The sequence below is a fragment of the Balaenoptera physalus genome, assembly GCF_965194825.1.
Source record: "Balaenoptera physalus genome assembly, chromosome: 8".
In the NCBI taxonomy this organism is placed as follows: domain Eukaryota; kingdom Metazoa; phylum Chordata; class Mammalia; order Artiodactyla; family Balaenopteridae; genus Balaenoptera; species Balaenoptera physalus.
The window spans coordinates 67963465-67985677 of record NC_138887.1 but is presented as its reverse complement, the minus strand read 5'-3'; the positions used below and the strand labels follow the sequence as shown (position 1 = coordinate 67985677).

General features: G+C 35.0%; 1 protein-coding gene across 16 annotated transcripts in view; it reads left to right on the top strand.

The window, feature by feature from the left end:
- Positions 1-22213, top strand: part of AKAP9 (A-kinase anchoring protein 9) — a 150368-nt gene that overhangs the window by 72700 nt on the left and 55455 nt on the right. For 15 of the 16 annotated variants that reach the window (XM_082471645.1, XM_082471643.1, XM_082471644.1 and 12 more), the window contains 6 exons: positions 5981-6334; positions 7943-8167; positions 9260-9400; positions 9897-10000; positions 12492-12697; positions 21113-21339. In XM_082471645.1, the coding sequence (XP_082327771.1) occupies positions 5981-6334; positions 7943-8167; positions 9260-9400; positions 9897-10000; positions 12492-12697; positions 21113-21339 (1257 nt within the window). The remainder of the gene's footprint in view (positions 1-5980; positions 6335-7942; positions 8168-9259; positions 9401-9896; positions 10001-12491; positions 12698-21112; positions 21340-22213) is intronic. The other variant, XM_082471640.1, reaches the window with a different exon arrangement.

Below are 22213 nucleotides of genomic sequence, written 5' to 3'. Positions count from 1 at the left end.
CAGGCACAGAGTAGGCAGAGTTAATTGTAAACACAGGTGAAATTTGGTTAGATGGTATGGTGGTGAATAGAAAGGAGAGAATTACAAGATAGTTGAGTCTGTTTTTTTGTTTGTTTGTTTCAAACCACACAGTTCTTTTCATTATTTGTTAACCATTTCTAATCTAAATGAATATACAAAAGAAAGTGATCTTTATGATACCAGTTTTTCAGAATTTCAAAAGTTTGTTTTGTGACTTAACATATGGTCAGGTTTTTTGTTGTTTGCTTGTAATCATCCTTATTGAGGTATAATTTACATGAAAGTTACATTCCCTAATTATAAGTGCAAGATTTAGAGAATTTTAACAAATGTTTGTGTGTATGAAACCAACACCGCAATCAAGATTTAAAACATTTCCATCACCTCCAAAGTGTTTTCATGTCCCTTTGGAGCCAGTCTCCTCCATTTTATATTGTTGGGTTCTACAGTATTTAATAATACTTTGCCAAGACTGTTTGTCTGGGGAATTCCCAGGTTCAGTCCCTGGTGGGGAACTAGGATCCCACAAGCTACATGGTGTGGCCAAGAAAAAAAGAATATTTGTATTCTGTTTTCATGAGGAATGTTATCCCTAGCTTTATTTTCTTATAACGTCTTTGGTTTTGATATTAGGATAATGCTGGTCTTATAAAATGCTGAAATGTATTCCCTCTTCTTCTATTTTCAGGAAGAATTTATGTTGTACTGGTATTATTTCAGAATTAAATATTTTGTAGAATTAGATAATGAATCTTACTGGGCCTAGAGTTTACCTTGTTGGAAGTTTTTTTTTTTTTTTAACTGAATTCAGTTTCTTTAATAGATTTTGTTATTTTCAGGTGATGTATTTATTTTAGAGTGAGCTTTGGTAGTTTGTGTCACTCAAGGAATTGGTCCATTTCATCTAAGCTGTTGAATTTACTGTTGGTAGAGCTGTTTATAGTATCCCTTTATCATTTAATGGCTATGGGATCTGAATGTTATCTGTACTTTCTCACTTTTTTCCTTGTCAGTGTAGCTAGAAGTTTATTGATTATATTGATATTTCCAAGGATCCAGCTTTTGGGGTTTTTTAAATGGTTTTTGTTTTATTTTCATTGGTGGTGGTTCTTTATTTTTTGCTTGTTTCTGTTTGCTTTGGGTTTAATTTGCTCTTTTTCTAGTTTCCTAAAAGACCTTTCTTCTTTTCCAATATATGCATTTAATGCTATAAGTTTCCCTTTAAGTTTTTCTTTAAGCTGCATTCCACAAATTTTCATTCAATCCAAATCTTTTCTTTCTCTTCTGACCTCCTTTTTGATTCATAGGTTATTTAGAAATACGTTGTTTCATATCCATATCTTTGGGATTTTCAGATATCTTCCTATTGATTGATTTGATTAATATATTTTTAATTTCTTCATGGTTGGGCATACCTTGTATGATTTCATTTCATTTAAATTTGTTGCCCCAAATATGTTCTATCTGGTTGAATACTCCATGCATACTTGAAAAGAATGTTGTATTCTGCTGTTTTTCACACTTTGTTTCCCTTTGGTGTTATTTCCCTTCAGCCTGAAAAACGTCCTTTAGCGTTTGTTTGGTTTTTTTAGAGTGTATCTCCTGGCAACAATTTTGATATACAACAAAGTATATGTCATCTAATTCCGAATTGTATGTTGAACATTTTGAATATTTGGTTCTGTAGACTCTAGGTTTTATAATCCTGTGGAGATTGTGAATTTTTTTTTTTAAACTAAGACAACCCAGTTAGGTTCAGACCACAAGTTCTGTGTCACCCTCTCTATACAGATTTCTTCTCCAAGTTTTTTTTTTTCTTCTTCTCCAAGTTTTGACTCCCTCTGCTATTTCCCTGCTTTTGTTTACTTTTCAGAATTCTCAGGTAGTTTGCTTTTGTATTTTGTTCAGAGTTTTCAGTTGCAGTCGGTGGGAGAGAGGCCATAGTGAGCTTACTTTATGCTGACTGGAATTACAAATCTCTATCTAGTGTTTTTTTATTCCACAATTTAGATGCAGTTATTATTGCTTTATACCTATCAGTGTTTAGATTTATCCGCATATTTACAAAAAATTTTTTAATGTTCTAATCCTTTCTTAGGCCTTAACTTCTAGGATCATTTTTCTGCTTTTTAAGGGACATCCTTTAGAAGTTCTTTTATTGATGGTCTATTCAGAGTAAACTCTGTTTTTGTCTTCATTTTATATCTTTATTTTTTTTTTCATTTATGAAAGATGGTTTTGTTCACCATTTGAATCTGGGTTGACCGTTATTTTTATGTCAAAACTGTAAAGATAACATTCCATTGTTTTCTGACTTTTCTTGTTTATGCTGAGAAAGTGCTTGTCGTTTTAACTGTTGTTCCCTCATAGGGAATACATTTTTTTTCTGGAAACTTTAAGGTCTTCTTTTTGGTTTTGGTGTTCTCTTTATTTGTTCTTCTATGATTCATTGGCCTTCTTGAATCTTAGGAGTGGTGTATTCTGTATTCTCAGTCATTATCTCATGAAATATTTTCTTTCCATTGTTCTCTAGTGTGTCCTCCTGGAACTCTTGATTAGATGTTGGTTGAATATTCTCACTGTTCTTCATATCTCTTTGCTTCTCTTTCATATTTTTAATCTTTTTGTCTTTCCATGTTGCATTCTTAGTATTGAGAGATAGGCAGATCAGGTTCAAGACAAGAGATTAAAATAGAGGCCAGTTTTAAGGCCTTGACCACTAGTTAGATAAGATTGAAGGTATGTTTTGCTAAGCTGTATTGCCTAGTTCACTAATTCTTTCATCTCTGTCTTTGATATTTTGCTGTAATGGGCATATTTTCCAGATGACAGTGTCCAGAACATTACCACCAAACCCTGGTTCTGGGTAAGCTGGCACAGGCATCCAGGAAGCCCAATTTAGTAGGTGAGATGTAGTAGTGGATTGTCTGGGCAGAAACAGTATAATATATATATAGTGTTTAAGGTGCTTGAGCTCTATAATTAGACACAGTTTGATTCAAATCTCTAACATTTGTTACATATGTTACCATTGATATGGGTCTTAATCTTGCTGTGCTTCAGTTGTCTCAGCACTGACTCCTGTTATAATTATTCTTCCTAATTCAATTGTAGCAAATCTTCCAGGCGGATTTGTTCTGATGTGGAAGTAATAGTGTAATGTTACATTTTAGAAGGTGGGCCTAGGTAAGACCGCAAAATTTCAACCCCCCTTTCACCATTTATTTGCTCTTTGTTTTGGGGGTCAAAGAGACAAGTAGATCACTCAATCTCTTAATCTACTTAATCTTTCTCCTTAGTTTCCTCATCTGATTAAATTGGGGTAATGTACCTACCTTGTAGGGTTTTCATTTTTATTTTTAAAAATTTTTTTAACATTTTTATTGGAGTATAATTGCTTTACAGTGTTGTGTTAGTTTCTGCTGTATAACAAAGTGAATCAGCTATATGTATACATATATCCCCATATTCCTTCCCTCTTGCGTCTCCCTCCCACCTTCCCTATCGCACCCCTCTAGGTGGTCACAAAGCATGGAGCTGATCTCCCTGTGCTATGTAGCTGCTTATTGTAGGATTTAAATGAAATAATACAAGGGCTTGATAAATGATTGTTGCTGCTTTTATTCTTGTTGTACTTGTCCGTCATCATCAGCATTATTCTACTGAAGTAGGACTCCATTCAGCTGCTAGAAGACATAGCAACTGGGAGGAAGGAGGCTAGCAGGAACCAGGTGGGAATCAGGACCCCAGATATGCAAATCAGGTTCAAGACAGGACATTAACGTATATGTGGAATCTAGAAAAATGGTACAGATGAACCTATTTGCAAAGCAGAAATAGAGGCACAGACGTAGAGAACAAACATACGGACACCAAGGAGGGTAAGGCGGGGTGGGATGGATTGGGAGATTGGGATTGACATATATACACTGCTATGTATAAAATAGATAACTAGTGAGACCCTGCTTTATAGCACAGGGAACTCTATTCAGTGCTCTGTGGTGACCTAAATGGGAAGGAAATCCAACAAAGAGGGGATATATGTATACATATAGCTGATTCACTTTGCTGTACAGCAGAAACTAACACAACATTGTAAAGCAACTATACCCCAATTTAAAAAAAAAAAGAAAAGACAGGACATTAAAGTGATAGTTCAGTTATATGGCCAAGACCAACAGGCAAAACAGAAAAGGTTGAAGGTCAATAGGCACAAAAGTTTCAAATCCCAGGCATGCTGTATCTTATATCTTAGACTATGGCAATCAGGCTTCCCCCACTGCAAATTATATGTGGAGATGGGGCTCAAAATAAAGTTATCCATACAGTTGGTTCTCAGAGGCTTAGACTTGTCAGAGCCAAGGCTGCTAGTCAGAACTTCTAAGTACCTGTGGTAGATGGAACTAAAATAAGCAGGAATTCAGGATCACAGTTGAAGTGGATAGTAAAATAGATTAGATTGAATTGTATCATCATCCTTACCAATGATGCCAAAAGCTCAGCTTCTCTGTGCCCTGGTGCCGAATCAAATCTCGGAGACAGAGTTTGGGATGAAGTATTGATAGAAAAGGATAGCTTTATTGCATTGCCAGGCAAAGGGGGACACAGCAGGCTCCTGCCCTCGAAAACTGTGTCCCACCCCGGGAGGATTTGATGAGGAGTTTTAAAGCAATAGTTTAAGGGTGGGGTTTCTGACAAGATCAGGGTGTACCCAGGGCTTGCCCTCCCTTAATCGCGTCTCAGGTGGTTGGTCTCCTAATCTTGATGACCTTCTCTGGTCCCTTTAATCTCGCCTCAGGTGGTTTCTTGGCTGCTCCTCCCTTGATGAGCAACTGTGGGAATCTGCCCTTTGGAACTCAGGGAAGGTCATGGAGGCTAGAGTCTTGCCTACAAGAAATGGGGGACAAAAAAAGGTCTCTGTGCCTGGGAGCTGCGCAGGGCCTCGCTAGGTTTCACTAATCACAGAAACCTAGTATTACTGAGGCCAAGCTCGCTCTGCTCACTGCAAAACAGGCCAGTAAATCGGGAGACGAGGTGTTGAGGCAAGAAATACAACTTTATTCGGAAAGCCGGCAGACCGAGAAGATGGCAGACTAATGTCTCCAAAAAACCATCTTATTGGGGTTTGGATGCCAGTTTCTTTTAAGAACAGAGAGTGGGAAGAGGTGGGTAAGTAAAGTAAAAAGGCCCTAAGTCTTACAGATATTTCCTGGAATGGCCAGCCTCAGGGAAGAGATGTGTTAATTTCTTCTTTTCTGCAGCCATTCACAGGTGGGCAGGGTCAGATTGTCTCCCTGTGAGCTGAACAAAGGCACTTTAGTTTCACATTCAGGCAGAGGGGCAGGGTTCCCTGAGGCAGGCCATTATGTATGATTATAATAACAAAAGCAACAAAAAGCAAAGGTTAAAGTAAAAGAAACAAATTGAAAGGTGGAGTCAAAATTGGCTCTTCCCTGTTACACTCATGCTGTACTTCTGGGGATTTACTGCAAGAAAATCGGAAAGAATATGCGCAATGATATGGTTTAAAAGATTTCATAACAGTGGTGTTTAGTGTTAAGAATGGACTCAGTCTGAATGTCAACATAGAGAACTGATTAAATTTATAGTACATCTGTATAATATGAAACTTTAAACCCATTTAAAATTATATAGAAATGTATTTCTTGACTTAAAGATATTTAAATTTCTATACCAAACATTTATTGCTGTTATGGTAAGAAAAAAACTTTTACAATTATTGATTTTTAAAAGGCAGGCAGTAAAATACTTTGACAGTAGATTCATTGTAAAATAGAGAATCTTTATCTCCTTATCACTTTATCCTAGGATTTTTTTTAGTTTAAAAGCATGAGGCCATCTTTTTACTAATTCGTGTAATTTTGAGAGGTAACTTGCTTTTTAAATTCCTGGTAGTATTTATAGATCTAATCGTTTTTTGTTTGCTTCATTTCTTTAGGTCATTGTGTCAATGAGTATAGCATTTGCTCAGCAAACTGAACTATCTAGAATATCTGGGGAAAAAGAAGATGCTCCATCTTCAAAACAAGCATCTGCTCTCTGTCAGGAAGAACATTATTTAAATGAAATGAAATTATCACAAGGTCAGGTTGGTCTTCAGACTTTCGAGGCAACAGACAAGAAATTTAAAGAAGAATTTAAACCACTTAGTAAAGAGTTAGGAGAAGATGGAAAGGAAGTTCTGTTATCGAATAAGGGTAATCTTGATGATATACTAGAATCAAAGGACCGTGAGCTGACTATTTCAGAAGAAATGTTCTCCAAAGATAAAACATTTATGGTCAGAGAATCTGTAAGTATGCTTCCTTCAGTATAAAAACTTATAAAAAAAAGTGTTACTTTCCTCACTATAAAAATATTAACAGTAGTATTGCTTAATGGAGAAGATAAGTATTCAATTCGGTCTCAACTTGTGATTTTTAAGGTATAAGAATAAATAACTTAATACTATTATTAAATAAAACTAGGCAGATTCATAGTATTCCTGTTTGTCCTATACACATTATGCATGGTAAAACCTCATTGTAAGTTATACCTACATTAATTTTGTTTCAGTCAATTCAAGATCAGTTATACTACAATTTGGCAATATGTATGATTAAAAGATTTGCTTAATTTAATAGGATAATATCACAAGGAAAGAGCTACCCATTTGAGAGGATAATTTAAAGCATTCTACTCTATTTATACTAATACTCTTTTTCTTTACTTATTCATTAATGGAGGATCTATCCTGTGTCTATACCTCAACTGTTTGTGCCTTTAACAGAACGTAGTAAATTCTGCTTCTTTTAAAATTATCTTAATTCAAATTTTTTATTTATGTTCATGATAGGTTATATCTTTTTAGAGGCATATTCAATTAAAATTGTCAACTCTTTATGAAGTGCAAAGTTGTGAGGTAGTCGTGTAAACCTCTTTAATTTGCCAGCAACTGTTCAAGGCAGAACGATTTGTTTAAGTAGTAGCTCTTCAGGAATTCAGGTACTTGTTGAAACCCATTAAGGAGTGGACTTCTTATGAGTATGAGAAAGTGGAATATAAGGCTTTTATTTCCAAATAAAAATTATTGAAGTTTGTTTCTTATCAAGCATTTCTCTGTAGTACTCTGATGACCACTGCATAATATAAATTAAAGAGATAAAATTTCTCTTTTTATAAATTTAATTTTATTTATTTATTTATTTATTTTTTTATTAATTAATTAATTTATTTATTGGCTGTATTGGGTCTTTGTTTCTGTGCGAGGGCTTTCTCTAGTTGCGGCAAGCGGGGGCCACTCTCCATCATGGTGCGCGGGCCTCTCACTGTCGTGGCCTCTCCCGCTGCGGAGCACAGGCTCCAGACGCGCAGGCTCAGTAGTTGTGGCTCACGGGCCCAGTTGCTCTGCGGCATGTGGGATCTTCCCAGACCAGGGCTCGAACCCGTGTCCCCTGCATTGGCAGGCAGATTCTCAACCACTGCGCCACCAGGGAAGCCCCTATAAATTTAATTTTAAAATATAAGTATTCTATTTATATTATTTCCTTATAAAATGTCAAGAGAAATAATGGAGTTATTCATTAAGAGTAGAAGGAATCTTGAATGTCTTTTCTTAATTCTTCTCCTCCCTTAGATTTAGATTACGTCTGAAATAACTGATAGTTACTTTGCTTTTGGAGAACAACATGCATAATGATAATAAACTAACTTCACATTGATTTGAAATTATAATTAAGACAAATTTTTAAATTATTTATGTTTTAGTTTAATAATGGGAATTTTAAAATGAGGTGCTTTGTGGGGTTAATATTAGAATTACTTTCATTTGTATTTAAAATATCAATGCTGACAGATTTCCACGAAATGTTTTATGGTTGAAATTTTGATTTTTTTAAATTTTTTTTTTTAACTGTTATAGCTCCATGATGAGATTTTGGTATCAAGTATGGATGCTTCTAGACAACTAATGTTAAATGAAGAACAGTTAGAAGATATGAGTCAGGAACTTGTACGACAGTACCAAGAACATCAACAGGCAACGGAACTTTTAAGGCAGGCACACATGCGGCAGATGGAGAGACAGCGAGAAGACCAGGAACAGCTGCAAGAAGAGATTAAGAGGCTGAATAAACAATTAGCCCAGGTATGGGACCGAGAGTCCCTTTCCTCCCCAATTAAAATAGCCGTGTTCTTTATATCGCTTTTTTTTTTTTTAAGTCAGAATTATTGCCGTGATCTGAATAAATACAGATATTTAACATCAGGAACAGACTCCATCAGCACAACAGCCTAAGATCTTGTTCGGGACACCTAACTCAACCTTGGAGTGCACTATCTCTCTACTGTTTGACATATCTGCCTTTTTAGGCATTGAAAAAGTGGTTACAAGGCTCTTTGTTTTTAAACATTCCATTGACCATACATGGCAAAAGTACTTTGACAGTTTTGGAACTTCTTTGTGCTGAGATGCAGTTGATATTCAGTTTTCCCATGTTTATTTATAGTTTTGTGAGTCCACCAAATTAGCATCTCCAAGGTTTACCTTTATCTATTTTTATTCTATCTTTTTAATCATGAATGGAAATCTGAAGTAGTATGTTTCTGGAACTTTCTCCAGGGAAACATCTCTTCTTGATTTGAGAAATGCAAATTTACATAATGTTCTTACCACTTTCTTGACTAAATTTACATATTCCTTGGTATTTGGGAGCTGGATTCTTTTCAATTGCTGTATATAATATACTCACAAAATCATTGTAGAAAAGCAAATATTTATGTAAAAGTTCTTATAAAAACATTTATTCAATTTATTTTGAAAAGTTAAGCTAAAACAAGAGATAACAAATAGGGAACTCTTGAAATATAGTTTCAGATATAGAATAATAGGAAAATTAGGAGTTGAACATAAGACATATCATTTGGAAAAATTAATTTTGCTTTTCTTCATTGCATTTTGTGAATTTAAACTTCTGAATTTTCAATGCAAAACTGGCATATAAAAATAATATTAATTGAGCTGCAAAAATTGCTGAATATTTAGGCCTAATTAGCTTTTTTTTAAGTTTCAAATTTTGCATTGAACTTTATATATGCTTTTAACCCCTAATCATGGAATATGAAGCAGGGTAGAACCGGGGCCTGTTGGTTCCAGGGGGTTAAAAGAAGTCTGCTTAATATTCCTGCTTTTTCCTTCTATCGCAAACAATATTCTCTCATGACCTTTTTTCTTATTTAGAGATCCTCAATAGATAATGAAAACCTGGTTTCAGAGAGAGAGAGGGTGCTTTTAGAGGAGCTGGAAGCACTAAAGCAGCTGTCTCTAGCTGGAAGAGAGAAGCTGTGTTGTGAGCTGCGCAACAGCAGTACGCAAACACAGGTAGTATGGACTTTGACCCACCTAGGAGCAGTGGATCCACAATGCAGTAGGGTCTGTGTGTCTTTGTTGTTTGTGTGAAATATATTTTTTATAGGTATGAGCTTAACATATTTGTGATTGTTTACATTTAAGGTAGGTGGGGTCAAGATGCCTTACATTCCATTTAAGGTAATTTGAATCTGACAGCAGTTTAGCAACAGCTGTTGTTTCACCAAGGACCAGAGTATCCTAACGAACTTTATTGTTGCATTATAGCATGCCTTAGCTTGAATCCATTAAAATTTTTTTCATCTGTGCACCAGACTGTTTTTATCTTTTTTGATAATGCTAATCACTTGATAAAATATAGTTAAATATTATTTCAAACAGTATCTGTTTTGCACGCAGAGGTTTCTTCTTTTCATGTCATAACAATATAGAAGAATGACGTGCTATTTCCAAGATGACAGGTTTTCTTTCTATCTTGTCCTCTCTATCTTTATACAAACTTAAACAGAATGCAGATGAAAACCAAGGAGAAGTTGAGGAGCAGACCTTTAAAGAAAAGGAATTGGACAGAAAACCTGAAGAGGTGACTCCTGAAATTCTGTCCAATGAAAGGTATACAGAATGCATATTTTTTCAATGTAAAGTGAGTTAAAATAGTTGTCTCAATATTATAAACTTTGTCCTTATTTTTATTTTGTACATTTATTTTATTTGTACATTGTACTCTGTATGTAAAAAATGATCAGTTTTTTGATAATTAAATAGACAAATTTAAAAAAATCTTTTGTATATATAGTAATTTTATTGGATATTGATCATATACTTCACTCAGTGAATGATAAGACATTCTTTGGTTATTGAACCTTTCTTGATTAATTTTATTCTGCTCATATGCCATTTTTTATCCTAAAAAACAAAGTTGTGCTTGTTGAGTTTATTCCTTCACTGTTTGGACATGCATTCAGTATAAGCCACCCCCTGGTTTGTTCATGACGAGAAAAAAAATGATTTTAGTGATAGTCTGCATTTAACTTCTTTCATGCATTTACTTTATAACAGATGAGACCTCTTAATCCACATCCCACTTTTTTAGAGGAATAAATTAATGATCTGATGTTAACAAAACTTTCCCTTACTTTGATTTTATAGAGATTAATATGAAAATGAGAATAGTTACCCCACATTAATATTAGGAGTTTAAGCACAGTATTTTAAAATTTGTTTTGTTCAAATGAAAATAATTTCTCTAATTTTAAATTAAAACTAATATCTACTAACTTAACTTCCTCCTTTTCCAATCTGTGACCGTCAACCCTCTGTGTCCTGCTAACCTCCTTCCTCAGCTTGCATGGAGGAATTTGGCCCCTAAGATTTTGGCTTCCCCTTTGGATCATCAGTATGGAACACAGTCAGTATGCAACTCAAACAAGAAAGACAGTGTACGAAAATTAGAGTTACCATGGCAATATAAAATAAACAAAATGTTTATTTTATATTATTTATCTCTAATTGGTATATTTTAAAAATTATACAGTGTTTAATTTTTAGGAATTTTTGTAGTGAGTGTTGATAAATGAGTATTCCTATTTATTTCTTTTTACCATCATATTAATTTTAATCATTTATGTAGAAATATTTTCAACTTATCCTAGTCCGGGGGAGTTTGGGGCTTGAACAAAACCTCAGAAAAAGTTACAGAAATAAAACCCTTTACTTACTTCGTACTAATAACTAAATTATTTAGAGTTTTATTTTTAATCTCCTTGCTTCTGTAACCAGAGAACTTGATCTAGGTGTAAAAATAGAACTGTCTTTTTCACTTGACAAATACTGAAGGAAGACCACTCCATTTATTACTTTGTCTTAAAATAGTTATGTCACGTGCCTGTGAAAACAGATATCCTTTAACCAGCTTGTCAGTGATCTCCCACAGTGTGAAGTTGAGAGAGAAACTGTCTTAAGTCAGAGGACCTTTACCATGAAAGTTTCTTATTTTGTCTCTATGTATTAAATATATAGTTTGCCACTGTAGTACCTTTGTTGAATTAAGCTGTTAGGACAAGAGAGTTGTTTAGTTATTCAAAAGGTTAATCAGTTAACCTTCTGAATCACCGTTTATGGAAATATATTTCTTGACACATGAAGATGTTTGTGTTAAGGAAAAATGAAAGCTTATGAAAACACTTTGTCCAGGATAATCCCATTTTTGTTTTTAAAATGTCTGTATTTATGAGAGAGAAAGAGGAGGGAAAATGTCTAGAAGGCTAGGCATTAAAATGTTAACTGTGATTATCTGTGAGTACTAAGATATTTTGGTGGGTGGTAGGAGCATTTTTTTAATTTTTAAAAATAATGTATTACCTATAAAAAAAGAGAGATGCACTATTAATTCCATTTGGTTGAAAATAGGTTCCTTCTTCTGGCTGAAATGAGTGTGGTATATGTAACTTGAGAAGTTTCTGTCTCTGGAGCAGATATAATAATCAACTGATCGGGGTATATTACCTCTGGTGTTAGCAGATAATGAAATTGTACTATAGATCTTTTTAAAAACAGGGCTCTGCCTGTTTTTGTAATTTAACCATGTAGAGATCATCACCATTAAGTTACAGAAATACAAGCATATTTTTTTCTGGTGGAATTTTTGAATTTATTTTAAAATATATTATTTAACATAAAAGAAGATAAAATGTAAAATATATAAGAGTAACCATCAATGGTATTACCAGCTCAATAACTTGCATATGCTTAGGTACTGCCACACTTTTTAAAACTGAAATTTTGCATCTCCCTAAAATTCTTCTAATTTGCAAACTCTACTGGCTTAAAAATTTAGTTATTTGATTTCTTTCAGGAAATGCTGCACATTTTCAAAAAATATTATAGTTCACTGATGAAAATTTTTCAGAAGAAAACAAAATTTATAATTATAAAATAAATACAAAAGGCACTTCATTTTAAGTGCTATTGCATATTATTGTAATAGGATCATATGAAGTTTTATTTTTTAAGTCAAATATTTTGTAGTGTATTTTTTTGTGGAACATAAGTGTTTGCTTTAAAAAGATTAAATATTTTAATAAATGTTTCCTTATCTATACAGGTATACACTCCAGAAAGCTAATAGCAGACTTCTGAAGATCCTCTTAGAAGTTGTAAAGACAACAGCAGCTGTTGAAGAAACAATTGGTCGCCATGTCCTTGGTATTCTAGATAGATCTAGTAAAGGCCAGTCATTGACCAGCCTGATTTGGAGGTCAGAAGCAGAGACACCAATAAAGTCATGTGTCCACGAGGAACACACAGGAGGTAAAAGTTTTATATGCTGTTGAAACTCATGTCATTATCTTCAGTAAATCTTGCTGAGTTCAGGGCACTTTACTAGTGTTGAAAATACAGAAGAGAGAATATTAAAGTATTTTCCAATAAAAAGACCTCCAAACACAAATACACTAGAGCCACTCTTCTTAAGACACCGTTATTGTTTAGCATTTGCAAATGGGTGTCTTAGAGTTGTCATTACATATACTCAGGGTTATTACTCTGCTACATAAACCAAAGGCTGTTTAATTTCTCCAGCAATAAGAGAAAAATTCCATATCACCACTCAGGTCTCTTACCAATACCTGTGAGGTATAAGCAACATTCTGAAACCACCCTCTAAAGGGAAGAGTTTTTGTCAGATGGAGAAAGATAGGATCTGGACGCTTGGACCAGAAGATCAAGGCCTTCCTTCACTACCATTCCATATCCAAGAACTTCTCCCCAGTTGGAAGCCAGTCATCTAAAAATAAAAATGCCAGTTTATGCAATTTTTGAGAACATTCTGTTTGTTAAGTTTCATGTGGAGAAACGAGAAGAAATTATCCCACTTAGAGAAAGTTTACTTAATTACAGGTTGGCCAGTAATATGTTTCTAAGTGCAGAGAAGAGCTTGATTTGGAATTTTAAGTAAAATTGATTTTCAAAACTTAGTTGAATTCAAAGATAATTTTAAAAACTGCTTTTAGTAAAGTAAGAGCCGAAATAATACTGTAACTTTAAACTTTCAAACTCATTCTTATCAAACTTTGTAGAAATATTTTTTTTTAATTAACTTCACTCTTGGTTAAGTTCTCAGTCAAGGGTTATGTGTTTTCTGCATAGGAATCTTGATGTATAGAAAAGAATTAAGTAATATTTTCTTGATCTCATTGTGAAAGTATTTATCAAATTATGTTTTTTTAAAAACAATTATCTCATAAACTAGTTTCACTTAACCATTTGGGAAAGGGGGCATTTTGCTGTGCTACAGGTAAGACCTACACCATATTCAAAAGACACTCTGAGGAATGTTCTGTACATTACAAGAATATTTTTTGCTTTTTTTGTTAGCAGTTCTCCTAGACACTTCTCCAAGTGGTTGCTGAAGTATTCGGCAAACAACATATCTTTTTTTTTTTTTTAATAAATTTATTTATTTATTTTTGGCTGTGTTGGGTCTTCGTTGCTGTGCACGGGCTTTCTCTACTTGTGGAGAGCGGGGGCTACTCTTCATTGCAGTGCACAGGCTTCTCATTGCGGTGGCTTCTCTTGTTGCAGAGCATGGGCTCTAGGCATGCGGGCTTCAGTAGTTGTGGCACACGGGCTCAGTAGTTGTGGCTCGCAGGCTCTAGAGTGCAGGCCCAGTAGTTGTGGCGCATGGGCTTAGTTGCTCCATGGCATGTGGGATCTTCCCGGACCAGTGCTCGAACCCGTGTCCCCTGCATTGGCAGGTGGATTCTTAACCACTGCGCCACCAGGGAAGCCCCAAACAACGTATCTTAAAAGGCAGCAAACTCTCTTTCAGAGCAGTGTTCCCATAATTATAAAAAGGAATAAATTGGTAATTTGTTGTTGTTGTGTTACTTTTATTTTATTTATTTATTTATTTATTTATAATTTTTATTGGAGTATAATTGCTTTATAATGTGTTAGTTTCTACTATACAGCAAAGTAAATCAGCTATACATATACATATATCCCCTCTTTTTTGGATTTCCTTCCCATTTAGGTCACCACAGAGCATTGAGTAGAGTTCCCTGTGCTATACAGTAGGTTCTCATTAGTTATCTGTTTTATACATAGTATCAATAGTGTATATATGTCAATCCCACTCTCCCAATTCATCCCCCCCCCGCCGACCCCCACTCTTGGTATCCATGCGTTTGTTCTCTATGTCTGTGTCTCTGTTTTTCTGCTTTGTAAATAAGATCGTCTATACCAAGTTTTTCAGATTCCACATATATGCATTAATATATGATATTCTTTCTCACTTACTTCACTCTGTATGACAGACTCTAGGTCCATCCACGTCTCTACAAATGACCCAATTTCGTTCCTTTTTATGGCTGTAATATTCCATTGTATATATGTACCACATCTTCTTTTTCCATTCCTCTGGTGATGGACATTTAGGTTTGTTTCCATGTCCTGGCTATTGTAAATAGTGCTGCTGTGAACATTGGGGTGTATGTGTCTTTTTGAGTTATGGTTTTCTCTGGGTATATGCCCAGTAGTGGGATTGCTGGGTCACATGGTAGTTCTATTTTTAGTTTTTTTAAGGAACCTCCATACTGTTCTCCAAAATGGCTGTATCAATTTACATTCCCACCAACAGTGCAAGAGGTTTCCCTTTTCTTCACACCCTCTCTAGCATTTATTGTTTGTAGATTTTGTGATGATGGCCATTCTGACCAGTATGAGGTGATAACCTCATTGTAGTTTTGATTTGCATTTCTCTAATAATTAATGTTGTTGAGCATCTTTTCATGTGTTTGTTGGCCATCTGTATGTCTTCTTTGGAGAAATGTCTATTTAGGTCTTCTGCCCATATTTTGATTGGGTTGTTTGTTTTTTTGATACCAAGCTGCATGAGCTGCTTGTATATTTTGGAGATTAATCCTTTGTCAGTTGCTTCGTCTGCAAATATTTTCTCCCATTCTGAGGGTTGTCTTTTCATCTTGTTTATGGTCTCCTTTGCTGTGCAAAAGCTTTTAATTAGGTCCCATTTGTTTATTTTTGTTTTTATTTTCATTACTCTAGGAGGTGGGTCAAAAAGGATCTTGCTGTGATTATGTGATTATGTTTAATTTATGTCAAAGAGTGTTTCGCCTGTTTTTCCTCTAAGAGTCTTATAGTATCTGGCCTTACATTTAGGTCTTTAATGCATTTTGAGTTTATTTTTGTGTATGGTGTTAGGGAGTGTTCTACTTTAATTCTTTTACATGTAGCATAGAGGATTATGTTATATTCCTTTTCTGTGAGAAGGCAGACCTGAAAGGACATCTGATCTACTAGCCTACTTTCTTATGCATGGTTATGCATCTAAGTCTCCCAATATAGATTAAATATGTCCATGTCCTATTTTAAGATATCCAATGATAGAGTAGTTTTTCAATTATAAGTAGTTTAATCAGTTCAGTTATACAATTGTATTGAACAATGTCTTTTTGCTCTCTGCTTTACAACAATTCTCAGTCCAGTGAAGGAGGCACTGAAATTCCGATTCAAGGCAAAATAAAACCATGGTACTTAATGTTTTACTTAATACCACTATATGTATTTGAATCAGTTAAGCCTTTTGAAATAAATATTTAATTATTTAACTGTTAATAGATACTGAAAGAATAATATTAAGATACAAAAGGAAAAATTAAATCCTCTGCTAAGAAATACAGTATGGAGACTAGCAAGGCAGAGGTAAGAATTTTGCTGGTGTTGTGTGTAATTTCCATTTAATTAGTTTTTATATTTTTGTGTTTGGCAGTGATGTGCTAGTCTTAGTAACCAAATTGGGAAGATCACTAGTATCATTTGGGGGCACTTAGATTCACTTTGCATCTTGAAGGAAATATTGAATTAATAGAATTTATAATTTAAAACTGAAGAAGATACTGTCTTTAAAATATTGACACCATGTTCCATACGTAAGAATTTTTCTGATGTTTCTTCAGATTTTTAATGAAAGTATTATTGTAAAAACTAAAATGAACTTTTGAAATACTTCTTTTATGTCTTATTTAATATAACAAAAAGCTCAGTTTTAATCTGATTATGAAGGAACTCTTGCTTTTCAGTTTTTATATATGACCTTTTGTTGTGAGCAGTAGCACTTGTAATCTATTTGCAGCCCTCAAGTCTGAACTGGTTTAGAGTTTAAACATGTGTGGACTTGTTAACTCTCTAAAAAAATAAATAATTGACTTGCTAATGTTTGCTTCCTCGTAAGAGCAGCCTAGTTTATGAAATTGAAGGGAAATTTTGAGCCAATGTGAAATCGCTTGAACTTGAGTGAATATTAGACTAGTTCATAAAAATGAGTTCCCCTAGGATGTGTTGAAAGAAGAGGTCCTTTAGGTCTACACTGTGATGGTTCAGTAGTAAAATCCATATACCTCCCGCTTAGAAGACCAGGGACTAAATCTTACTTGCTGCAGCTTTTTTTGGAGCAGTGTGTTGTTACAGCAAGAATACTGGATTAGTATGAGGAGGTCCTTATTCTAGCTCACTGTGACCTTGAGCAAGTCTCTTAGCCTCCTGGGGCCTCCCTTCAGTTTACTCATCTGTTAAGTGTAAGAGTCAGACAAGAGTCAGTGGTTTCCATTTGGAACCCCAGAGATCTTCAGGCCACTGGGGCAGGGGAATGCTCTATCCTATCACCCCCCCTGCTTAAACTGAGAAGCTTGTTGCTATCTGTATGGAATGAACATGGTAAAATCCATAAAAAAAGTGACTGAAGACATTTTGAATAACCATCATCTGCCATGTTTAAGACACAGATCTGAGTGGTTGGCCAATTTGAAATCATGATTCTGTTCACCAAACTGGTCACTCTGAGATTTCTATTGGCATTTTATGAAATTGCCCTGCCAATTTATCTTTTTCTCTAATTTTTCCTGCCAAAGGCTAGTTATAATAAATACAGTACAAGTTTGATGTTGTTCTCATTCCTTTATTTCACTGGAATAAACAAAGTTCTGTATCTTCATTGGAACATATTTGATTATTTTTATTCATTTGTTTATATCTTCAAAATGTTATCAGTAAAATACATTAAGCTGGTTCACATCTTCATGTTTTCTAGGTACTTTAATGTCTATTTTTTTTTATTAGCCATTTAAAAAATTAACATTCAGTGGCTTTTTATAAGCCATTTTGTTTTATATATCCTTTGTATTTTGTGTTTGAGATTTGCTCCCATGCAATATATAGTATCTTCAGGTTTTTTCCTCACCATGGATTCCTTCTCTGGACCCTAAAACATGCTGATATCCTCATAATAAAAAAAAAAAAAAATTGTTTTTTCTCAACTTTGTTCCCCCTTAAGGTAAACCGCAGCAAACTCTATGAGAGATTAGACCAGCTCTTGCTTCCACCAGCTTTGGTTTCTGTTTCTGTAGTACCAAAGCTGCTCTCTCTAAGGACAGCAGTGACCTTCCGATTGTCAAATCCAGTAGCATCTTCTCAGTCCTTGTCCCGTTTGACTTTCTAGACAAATAACATTATTGAAGTCTCTCTCTTTCTGAAACATTCTCTTCTTGTCTCCTGGAACATCTCTCTCCTGTCTTTCTCTGACTTTTTTTTTACACAGGTTCTTCTGTTGGCTTATGCTCCAGCTGTGTTTGTCCTTTTCTCACTAAATATTGCTCCTAAAGCAAATGTGTCTACTTCCAAGGTTCAACTCTCACCTTTCTACAGTGACTCCTAAGTCTCTACAGACCCATATTTTCAAAAGTTGACTTCTCTCCTCCACATCGCCCGTTAACACTTAAGACTAATCATTTTTCATGCTTACTCTGTATACTTTCTCCGAATTTTTTAGTATTTCTCTTAATGACTCTTCTGTCCTCTAAGAATCATCTAAGCTGGAAACCCAGAGTCATCTTTTACTGCTTTTCTTTCTTTCTTGTCTTATACATTCAGTTTTTTCCAACCTGTGACCAGCCCCCGTCTGTCTTTAACATTTCTTATCTGGGCAATTGAAATAGTATTCTAACCAGACTCTTCTCCTTTTCCAACCCTTCCTCTGCATTGCTGCAGCTTGCTTCCTGATCACACATTTGATATTATCTTCCTGCTCAAAAAAACGATTTACTTCCCCATTATTTATAACAAAAAAACCCTGGTTCCTGAAAAATTTAAGACCATTCACAACTTGGATCCAGCCTACTTTCTAGCGACCTTTTTTCTGCTCTCTCTCCTACCTCATCCTTGCTTCGCCACATACTTGCAGCCCACAAAGCTCCCTTGATTGCCCATCATATCAGACTATCATCTTTCCTCAGATTTGTCAGATTCTCTGTATCCATTAAAAGGAAGTGTCCCTAGAATGCATTTAATTCCTTAGATAAAGATGCTATATTACATAGGTATTTTTAGTTTTTTTAACACCAGTTGTAAACTAATATTTCTTGCTTCCATAACTTCATCAAAAATATCATTTATTTTCTAGACTACGTTAATTTTATTTACTGGCTTTGTAATATCCATTGTACTGTACTTTATCTGAACTCAGTTTGAATTCTAAGATCATTTTGAACTCATGAATATTTAAACTGTTAATCCCTATTATCAAGACATTCAGTTGGTTTTTTTTAAATTTTATTTATTTATTTATTTATGGCTGTGTTGGGTCTTTGTTTCTGTGCGAGGGCTTTCTCTAGTTGCGGCAAGTGGTGGCCACTCTTCATCGCGGTGTGCGGGCCTCTCACTATCGCGGCCTCTCTTGTTGCGGAGCACAGGCTCCAGACGCGCAGGCTCAGTAATTGTGGCTCACGGACCTCGTTGCTCCACGGCATGTGGGATCTTCCCAGACCAGGGGCCGAACCCGTGTCCCCTGCATTGGCAGGCAAATTCTCAACCACTGCACCACCAGGGAAGCCCAAGACATTTAGTTTTGAATATGTGGAATAATGTAAGTAAATACCAGTCTAGTTGTTGTTTTTCAGTTTTGAAAATAAAAATGCAAAATGAAATTGTATTTGCTGCTACGCTAAGAATTAGATAAACCTATGTAGTAGCAAACATTTAAAGTCATTTTCTCTAGGGACTTTCCTAGGGTGGTCCAGTGGTTAAGACTTTGCCTTCCAATGCAGGGGATGTGGGTTCGATCCCTTTTGGGGAGCTAAGATGCCACATGCCTCACTGGCCAAGAAACCAAAACATAAAACAGAAGCAATATTATAACAAATTCAATAAAGACCTTAAAAAAAGAAAAAAGCTCCACATAATGTCATTTTCTAGAATGCAGTTTTGGATTCTTCAGCCAGTGACTTATACAGAGGAGGTGCTTAGTGAATCTTGAATTGTGCTGGGACTTCCCTGGTGGCACAGTGGTTAAGAATCCACCTGCCAATGCAGGGTACACAGGTTCGAGCCATGGTCCGGGAAAATCCCACATGCTGCAGAGCAACTAAGCCCATGCACCACAACTCCTGAAGCCCAGGAGCCTAGAGCCCGTGCTCCACAACAAGAGAAACCACCGCAGTGAGAAGTCCGCACACCACAACGAAGAGTAGCCCCCACTCGCTGCAGCTAGAGAAAGCCCGCACGCAGCAACGGAGGCCCAAGGCAGCTAAAAATAAATAAATAAAATGTTGAATTGTGCTGAGTTCAGATCTTGTATCTGAAACCGCATCTGATATCATTACTACGTGAGATTGAGAGACTTCCATATGACACCAGCTACTTTAGCAAGACTTTTTAATAAATAGCTCTTATTCTCCTGGGTGATTGTATCAAACTGAATGTTTATTCCAGGTACTTTGGAAATTACAATTTCTTGTGACTTTAATTTGTTAACTTTGTACAGTTACTGATAAGAAATATGTACTACTTGTAATAAAAGAATAGGTGATTCCTCTTCAGGAAATTTCATTGTTCGATTGTAGCATGCTGCCCACAGATAAGTACTGTATTCCCTGGCAGTGATAAATAACATATGCTTTTATTTCAGTTTAGAGAAAACGCTTCTAAAGCTTTATCTTCTGCCCATGTAAACTCAGTTTTCTTTACATAAGAAAAAAGGCTAGTGTGGAAACACAAGTCCATATTTAAAATTAGAACTGCTTATTAGTCTAACCTTTTCCCAGGATAGCTATTACAAAAGTAGCAAGTTGCAAAAAGATTTTAGTCCCTTTTGCTGTCTAGCCGAGTAGGTGATGCTGCCCAGTACAGTGCTTAGAAATGAAAGGGTCTGCTCCATGCAGAATCAAGCACTTCTGTCGTTCCATACACCTGGAACATCCCGTTACACAACGTTTTCTTTTCATGTTGTTGTTTAGATATTTGTTTTTCATTACACCATGTGTAATGTCCTTGAGGATAGGAACCAAATCTTGCCACCTATGTGTCTCCATTACTTAGTAAACCCTACGTGATGGGCATTTAGTAAATATCTGTTGAAAGGTGTTTTAAATTTTTTATCAAAGAAAAAATACTAATTATCGAAAATATTAATTTCTGCCAAGCCCTATTAGCTAGCATAGCATTATTCTTCCCATTCTTATACCTGGTAGGTTATCAAATAATATTACATTCTGTTATTTGCCTATTTTATTTGTTTTGTTGCAGTGTTAACTAAGACACCTTATAGTTCCAATGATTTCAAGTTTTAATTTGATTTTATTTTGTAACCTTTTTTTTGTTTTACTATAATTATTATAATTGATTTATACCTTTAAAATAGTGTTATTCTGGTTACAGATGAATGTAAACCCTCTTATTCTGGAAGTGATATACCAAGAAGTGACAGTAGCATGTGGTCCAAAGTAACTGAGGAAGGAACGGAGCTGTCACCGCAGCTCATGAGGAGTGGATTTACTGGAAATGAAATAGACCCTGAAAATGAAGAACTTATGCTGAACATTAGCTCTCGACTACAAGCGGCAGTTGAAAAACTCCTAGAAGCCATAAGTGAAACTAGTAGTCAGGTAACCTCCTTATGTTGCTAATATATACTGAGTTGGAAATAGGTTTTCTTTTAAGCCAGGGAACGAGGACTAAATGTTTTCTCTCTACTGTCTCACAGAAATCTAGTTTGGTTCCCCTTTAATAATTGGTTGTCTTTGTGACAACCAATTGCTGATGGAGTCTTTGAATTCTAAAATTCAATGTTTTAATTTTCAGATTTTTCTAGACTCTTACACATTACTTTTTTTAATACCAAAAGAGATTTTAACTTTACCATTGTATGAAATATTCTATTATAATACGTATTATTTATTTGAAGGAATGGTATAAGGAATCTCTGAAACAAACCGTGTGCTCAAGTATGTCATAGCACTACTATTAAATATAACAGATCAAGCCTACAATTCCTTCCCGTGATTTTTACGTTCTTTTCACAAATATGATTAGAATACCTCACTTCACTACCTTGGTAGGAAATTAGAGTGAGGGACAGCTTCTACATTAAAGTATTGTTTTCATAGAACTTTTGAGAGTATATACCATTGTATTTATACCTTAACTTGCAATTTTCTCTGTCTATAAAATTTTTATACCCTGTATAGTAATTGTCTCTTAAGTACTCTATGCAGAATTTTAAAAATTGTTTGCTGTTTTAAAATGAAGTAATTTCACTTATTTTAAAAATCTTTAATTTAACTGTAGAATCACAACTCTCATGTTAGTCAATGAGTGCTTCATTGTCATCAGCTACAGGGCCAGTATATTAACATTTTCCACTGATATCTTTATTCAGAGTATTCTAGATCCATGTGCATTTTAAACAAAAGTTGAGAAGTTGAAAGAGTATCTTTGATCTCTTGTTATTTCTGATGTCTGGCCTCCATTGATGCTACT